Raw genomic sequence first — 7920 nt, forward strand, 5'->3', positions numbered from 1 at the left:
TTAACTCGCGCCCCCAGCGGCCGGCCACCTCACCTTTAACTCGCGCCCCCAGCGGCCGGCCACCTCACCTTTAACTCGCGCCCCCAGCGGTCGGCCACCTCACCTTTAACTCGCGCCCCCGCCCCCCAGCGGTCGGCCACCTCACCTTTAACTCGCACCCCTTCCCCCAGTGGCCGGCCAGCTCACCTTTAACTCGCGCCCCCCCCCACCCCCAGCGGCCAGCCACCTCACCTTTACCTCGCGTCCCCCCCCAGTGGCCGGCCACCTCACCTTTAACTCGCGCCCCCAGCGGTCAGCCACCTCACCTTTACCTCGCGCCCCCCCCCAGCGGCTGGCCACCTCACCTTTACCTCGCGTCCCCCCCAGCGGCCGGCCACCTCACCTTTAACTCGCGCCCCCAGTGGCCGGCCACCTCACCTTTAACTCGCGGCTCCAGCGGTCAGCCACCTCACCTTTAACTCGCACCCCCCCCCACCAGCAGTCGGCCACCTCACCTTTAACTCGCGCCCCCGCCCCCCAGCGGTCGGCCACATCACCTTTAACTCGCGCCCCCAGCGGTCAGCCACCGCACCTTTAACTCGCGCCCCCACCCCCAGCGGTTGGCCACCTCACCTTTAACTCGCGCCCCCAGCGGTCAGCCACCGCACCTTTAACTCGCGCCCCCGCCCCCCAGCGGTCGGCCACCTCACCTTTAACTCGCGCCCCCAGCGGTCAGCCACCGCACCTTTAACTCGCGCCCCCACCCCCAGCGGTCGGCCACCTCACCTTTAACTTGCACCCCCCCCAGCGGCCAGCCACCTCACCTTTAACTCGCGCCCCCCCCCACCAGCGGCCGGCCACCTCAGCTTTAACTCGCGCCCCCCCCCAGCGGCCGGCCACCTCACCTTTAACTTGCGCCCCTTCCCCCAGCGGCCAGCCACCTCACCTTTAACTTGCGCCCCCCCCCCCACCAGCGGCTGGCCACCTCACCTTTAACTCGCGCCCCCCCCAGCGGCCGGCCACCTCATCTTTAACTCACGCCCCTTTCCACACTAAAAGTCCCCCCCCTCCCTTGTTCGCTAACCTCACCCACGACTGTAAACCCATCGCTACCAAGAGCAGGCGGTACAGCGCCGGGGACAGAGCTTTCATTAGCTCTGAGGTGGAGCGGCTCTTGAAGGAGGGCATTATCGAAGGGAGCACTAGCCCCTGGCGAGCCCAGGTTGTAGTCGTTAAAACCACTGATAAACGCCGCCTGGTCATTGACTACAGCCAAACCATAAACCGGTACACTCAGCTGGACGCATACCCCCTTCCTCGCATATCTGATATGGTCAACCAGATTGCGCAATACAAAGTATTCTCCACCATTGACCTTAAGTCAGCATACCACCAGCTCCCCATCCGCCATGAGGACCGCCAGTATACTGCCTTCGAGGCGAACGGCCGCCTCTACCACTTCCTTAGGGTTCCCTTCGGCGTCACCAACGGGGTTTCGGTCTTCCAAAGGGAGATGGACCGGATGGTTGACGAGAACGCGCTGCAGGCCACCTTTCCCTATCTGGATAACGTCACCATCTGTGGCCACGACCAGCAGGACCATGACGTTAATCTAGAAAAATTCCTCCGTACGGCCCAACGGCTGAACCTAACGTACAATAAAGAGAAATGTAAGTTTCGCACCAAACGCCTCGCCATTCTCGGCTGCGTAGTGGAGAACGGAGTCATCGGGCCCGACCCCGACAGAATGCGCCCCCTAATGGAGCTCCCCCTCCCCCACTGCCAAAAAGCACTGAAGAGATGCCTGGGGTTTTTCTCCTACTATGCCCAGTGGGTGCCCCACTATGCAGACAAAGCTAGACCCCTCATCAAATCCACCTCCTTCCCCCTGACACCAGAGGCGTGTGCAGCCTTCACTCTTATCAAGAGCAATATTGCGAAGGCCACAATGCACGCAGTGGATGAGTCGATCCCCTTCCAAGTGGAGAGCGATGCATCCGACTTCGCCCTAGCTGCGACCCTTAACCAGGCGGGCAGACCCGTGGCCTTTTTCTCAAGGACCCTCCAGGGCCCCGAGACCCGACACTCCTCTGTCGAAAAGGAGGCCCAGGCTATTGTGGAAGCGGTGCGTCACTGGAGGCATTACCTGGCCGGAAAACGGTTTACCCTGCTCACTGACCAGCGTTCAGTAGCTTTTATGTTTAATAATAAGCAGAGGGGCAAAATCAAGAACGACAAGATCTTAAGGTGGAGAATCGAACTCTCCACCTACAATTATGATATCTTGTACCGGCCCGGGAAACTCAATGAGCCCCCAGATGCCCTATCACGTGGTACATGCGCCAACGCGCAGGTTGATAGACTGCAGACCCTCCACAATGACCTCTGCCACCCGGGGGTCACCAGGTTCTTCCATTTCATCAAATCCCGTAACCTGCCCTACTCCATTGAGGAGGTCAGGACCATGACCAGGAACTGCCAAATCTGTGCCGAGTGCAAACCGCACTTTTATAGGCCGGACAGAGCAAGCCTGATCAAGGCCACTCGCCCCTTCGAGCGCCTGAGCGTCGATTTTAAAGGGCCCCTCCCCTCCTCTGACCGCAATGTGTACTTCCTCAACATAATTGATGAGTACTCCCATTTCCCGTTTGCCATCCCTTGCCCAGACATGACCAGTACCACGGTCATCAAATGTCTGAATGACCTCTTCGCTTTGTTCGGGTTCCCTAGCTATATACATAGCGACAGGGGCTCATCTTTCATGAGCGACGAACTTCGGCAGTACCTGCTTGCGAGAGGTATTGCTACGAGCAGAACCACCAGCTACAACCCCCGGGGGAACGGCCAGGTGGAAAGAGAGAACGCGACGGTTTGGAAGGCCATCCTCTTAGCCTTAAAATCTAAGGGCCTTCCGACCTCTCACTGGCAGGAGGTCCTCCCTGCGGCGCTCCACTCCATCCGGTCACTGCTTTGTACTGCCACTAATGCCACCCTTCATGAGCAAATGTTCGTTTTCCCCAGGAAGTCCACATCGGGAACCTCGCTACCGGCATGGCTGACTTCTCCTGGGCCCGTCCTACTGCGGAGGCACGTAAGGACCCATAAAACGGACCCCCTGGTCGAGAGGGTGCACCTCCTACACGCCAACCCCCAGTATGCCTGGGTGACATACCCAGACGGGCGGGAGGACACGGTCTCCATACGAGATCTCGCACCCTCGGGTACCCCTGAACTACCACCGTTATCCCCCACCACCCCTCCCAATCCAAACCCTGTAGACGACATGCCGGAGCCCCAGGACCCTTCGTTGACCACCCAGACACCAGATCCGACGTTGGATGCTGCAACACCGCCGCCGCCACCACGACGATCAGGACGTCAGACAAGGCCTCCTGAAACTACACGAACTTGTAGTACCCTTCACCCCACCGGACTTAATTTTAAACAAGGGGTGAATGTGGTAAACCACTGTTATTGTATATTGTTACCTCTGGGTGGCGCTGTGTACCAAGGCATGCCTCAGCTGACTCCGCCCACATGACCAGGTATAAAGGTGGGGGTTTCGCCGACTCACTTCCTTCTTGGAACCAGTCACCCACGAGAGGCATGCTCTGTTCTCTAGTTAATAAAAGCCTTTTCATCACCTTCCTGATTCATCGTCTTTTATGGAGTAATTGATAAGCGTATCAGCCCCCTCCCCCCCCAGCGGCCAGCCACCTCACCTTTAACTCGCGCCCCTCCCCTCCAGCGGCCAGCCACCTCACCTTTAACTCGCGCCCCCTCCGCCCCCAGCGGCCAGCCACCTCACCTTTAACTCACGCCCCCTCCCCCCACAGTGGCCAGCCTCCTCATCTTTAACTTGCACCCCCCCCCAGCGGCCCTGCTCGCGTCCCCTGCAGCAGTCGCTGCCATCGCCCGGCGCTGCTGCAGGGGGCGAAGGGCAATTTTTGTGCCAGGCCGATGCGTCCAGAGATGACGTCACGATCTCCCGGCGCACGAGATCCGTGCGCAACCCGGTAGCGCCGCCGCTAAACTCCCGCGGAATTTGGCCACGGGAGGCACAAAGGAGGGGAATTTCTCCCCCCCCATGTGTATAAAACAAAGCTGATTTATTTTGCATTGATCCAGAATATTAAACTCCAGCCCAGTTATAGGGGTTATTAACATCAACAGAAACAAACCCCAACTGTCAGAATGAACATGGTTCAGTCCTGGATGTGATAAACAGCAGCAATAACAGCAGAACCCAACCCCTGCAGTCACATGTGAACTCGCCGGTGTTTCAGCAGGTGGGATGACTGAGTGTATCCCTTCCCACACACGGAGCAGGTGAACGGTCTCTCCCCAGTGTGAACTCGCTGGTGGCTCAGTCGGTGGGAGGAATCGGTGAATCTCTTCCCACACATAGAGCAGGTGAACTTCCTCTCCCCAGTGTGAACTCGCTGGTGTCTCAGCAGCTGGGATGATGTCGCAAATCCTTTCTCACACACGGAGCAGGTGAACGGTTTCTCCCCAGTGTGAGTGCGTTGGTGTGTCAGCAGATCATTACTTCTTTTAAAGGTCTTCTCACAGTCAGAACATTTAAAAGGTCTCTCGTCAGTGTGAACTCGCTGGTGTGTCAGCAGGGTGGATGACTGAGCGAATCTCTTCCCACACGCGGAGCAGGTGAGCGGCCTCTCCCCGGTGTGGGTGAGTTGGTGTCTCTGGAGGCTGGATGACTGAGTGAATCTCTTCCCACACACGGAACAGGTGAATGGCCTCTTCCCGGTGTGAACAGGACGGTGTTTCAAAAGGTGGGGTAAGCAAGTGAATTCCTTCCCACACACGGAGCAGGTGAACGGCCGCTCACCGGTGTGAACTCGCTGGTGTATCAACAGGTGGGATGAACGAGGGAAACTCTTCCCACACACGGAGCAGGTGAATGGCCTCTCCCCAGTGTGAACTCGCTGGTGCGTAGTGAGGTTCGATGAACAAGTGAATCCCTTCCCACACACGGAGCAGGTGAATGGTCTCTCCCCAGTGTGAATTCGCTTGTGTGCCAAAAGGTGGCTTGAACTAGTGAATCCCTTCCCACACACTAAACATGGGAACGGCTTCTCCCCGGTGTGAACTCGCTTGTGTGTCAAAAGTTGGACTGAGCAAGTGAATCCCTTCCCACACACGGAGCAGTAGAAGGGCAAATCCCCTGTGTGAATGTCCTCATGTGTCATAAGGTGGGCTAAACGAGTGAATCCCTTCCCACACTCGGAGCAGTTGAACGGTCTCTCCTTGATGTGAATCCGCTGGTGTTCAGCGAGTTGCAATGACTGGCTGAATCTCTGCCCACAGTGAGAGCAACTGAATGGACTCTCATGAGTGTGAAGGAGCTGGTGTTCAGCCAGACGGAATGACTGCCGGAACCTCTTCCCGCAGTGAGAGTAACAGAACGGTCTCTCGTCAGTGTGAACTCGCTGGTGTTCAGTCAGCTCCTCAGAGGTTTTAAAGCTGTTCCCACAGTCAGAGCATTTAAAAGGGGTCTCATCAGTGTGATCAAGTTGGTGTGCAGTAAGGTGGGATGCACAAGTGAATCCCTTCCCACACACTGAGCAGGAGAACGGCCTCTCCCTATTGTGAGCTCGCTGGCGTGTCAGCATGCTAGACAACTGAGTAAATCCCTTCCGAGAGAGAGCAGGTGAACAGCCTATCCCCGGTCTCCAGCTGGGCCAGTTAATTGAATCCCTTCCCACAGTCCCCACATTTCCACGGTTTCTCCGTGGTGCGGGTGTCCTTGTGTCCCTCCAGGCTGGGCGATCAGTTGAAGCCTCGTCCACACACAGAACACGTGTATGGTTTCTCCCCGATGGGAATGGTGCAAAGTTTTTCAGGCTGTGTAACTGGTTAAAGCTCTTTCCACAGTCAGTGCACTGGAACACTCTCACTCGGGTGTGTGTGTCTCGGTGCTTTTCCAGTCACACTGATGTTTGAAATCTTTTCCCCACAGACAGAGCAAACAAACATTGCTCCTTCCACATTCAAAGGCAGATGATATTCAGGTCCTGATGAATTGAGTGAATATGTCAGCTCTTCACATGATGTTTGGTTTGAATTTTCATTTGCATATTTTCCCCTTCTAATACCCTGTAAAAGGAGTTTCCAAAAGTCATCACTGCAAGTACAGTATAGAAATTCAGAACAGACAATTCTAGTTTCTATGGAACAATCTTTCCTCTCTTTTTCCCCAAAGCTGTAAATCCCCGTCCCACACACTCTCCCTCCTCCCCGTGCTGAAATCCAAACCCATCGCACCATCTCCAACATTTCTTTCCTCCACTCCCAGTTTCCCCCTCCCTCTACTCTGGTTGGGTTCAGTTCTCCACCCGCTGTGTGCAGAGTGAGAATAAAATCAATGAGTCAATGATTGTCTCTCCTGCTCACTGGGACCCTGAAGCCCCGCCCACTCCCTGTTCCTGGCCAAGATGGCTGCGCATGCGTCGTGAGACCTGCCTAGTCCAAGATGGCGGCCGGTGACCTCGCTGACCCGGCGGTCACTGACCGGCCTGTAAGCAAGGAAAACACGGGGCCTGTGGCTCTTATTCGGGACCACAGGCCTACACCAGGTGTTTATAAAGCTTTTAAACCCACCCGCGGGTCCAATCCATCCCCTGCGCCCACAATCTCCACCTGGCTGCCAGCCGCTGATCCTCCTGTTCCGCGCAATCCATCGCCACCACTCGCACTGCACATGCTCAGAGCACCCAGTTACTGCGCCGGTGCACTGGGCTCCTGTCGTCATTGATAGGGCACTTTCCCCCGCGCGGGGAAGTCTGGGTTAATTTGCCACCATTTAAAGCCCCAATTGGTGGACACATTTATTGTCATCCCATTGAAGTTGGGGCCGGAGGAGCAATAAACAAAATTAATATATAAAGAATTTTTAAAATTCCCACATAGGAGGGATCAGACAGGGGCCAGATTTGGGGCATTCTGAGATGGAGTTGGAGTGCATGTGTGTAAATGCATGGAGCGTGATAAATACATTGGTGAACTGCAGGCACAAGTAGCCACATGGGACTATGATATAGTGGTAATAACAGAGAGCTGGCTCAAACAAGGGGAAGATTGGGAACTCGATATTCCTGGCTACAAAGTATTCAGGAAAGATAGGAAAGGAAAAAAGGAGGGGTGCAGTATTGATCAAATAAACTATTATAGCACTGGAGAGGGACGAGGACCACTGCTTTTCTTGATATATATTAATGACTTGGACTTGGCTGTACAGGACACAATTTCAAAATTTGCAGATGACACAAAACTTGGAAGTATAGTGAACAGTGGGGAGGATAGTGATAGACTTCAAGAGGACATAGACAGGCTGGTGGAATAGGCAGACACGTGGCAGATGAAATTTAATGCAGAAAGATGCGAATCGATACATTTTGGTAAAAAGAATGAGGAGAGGCAATATAAACTAAAGGGTACTTTTCTAAAGGGGGTGCATGAACAGAGAGACCTGGGGGTATGTGTGCACAAATCATTGAAGGTAGCAGGGCAGGTTGGGAAAGCAGTTAAAAAAGCATACGGGATCCTGGGCTTCTTAAATAGAGGCATAGAGTCCAAAAGCAAGGAAGTTATGATGAACCTTTATAAAACATCGGTTCGGCCTCAACTGGGGTGTTGTGTCCAATTCTGGGCACCGCACTTTAGGAAGGATGTGAAGGACTTAGAGATGGTGCAGAAAAGATTTACAAGAATGGTTCCAGGGATAAGGGATGAGGGACTTCATTTACGTGGATAGACTGGAGAAGCTGGGGTTGTTCTCCTTAGAGCAGAGAAGGTTGAGAGGAGATTTGATAGAGGTGTTCAAAATCATGAGGGTTCTGGACAGAGCAGATAGAGAGAAACTGTTCCCATTGGCGGAAGGGTCGAGAACCAGAGGGCACAGATTTAAGGTGATTGGCAGAA

The 7920-nt window shown here is 54.9% G+C and overlaps 1 protein-coding gene across 4 annotated transcripts; it reads right to left on the reverse strand.

Moving 5' to 3' along the window:
• Positions 1-4238: 4238 nt before the first annotated feature.
• Positions 4239-5612, reverse strand: LOC147118605 (uncharacterized). 4 transcript variants are annotated; one of them, XM_085984495.1, is made up of 2 exons: positions 5287-5612; positions 4239-5034 (listed from the first exon to the last, which is right to left on the reverse strand). In XM_085984495.1, the coding sequence occupies exons 1-2, from the start codon at positions 5610-5612 to the stop codon at positions 4239-4241; spliced, it is 1122 nt and encodes a 373-aa protein (XP_085840621.1). The 4 variants fall into 4 exon arrangements, with proteins under 4 accessions (XP_085840621.1, XP_085840620.1, XP_085840619.1 ...); XM_085984494.1 differs by having other exon boundaries at positions 4239-4530; positions 4699-5612; XM_085984493.1 differs by having other exon boundaries at positions 4239-4530; positions 4615-5612.
• Between the last annotated feature and the right edge of the window lie 2308 nt (positions 5613-7920).

This window comes from Somniosus microcephalus, chromosome 4, assembly GCF_052327205.1.
Source record: "Somniosus microcephalus isolate GS21.2 chromosome 4, FLI_Smic_1.0, whole genome shotgun sequence".
In the NCBI taxonomy this organism is placed as follows: domain Eukaryota; kingdom Metazoa; phylum Chordata; class Chondrichthyes; order Squaliformes; family Somniosidae; genus Somniosus; species Somniosus microcephalus.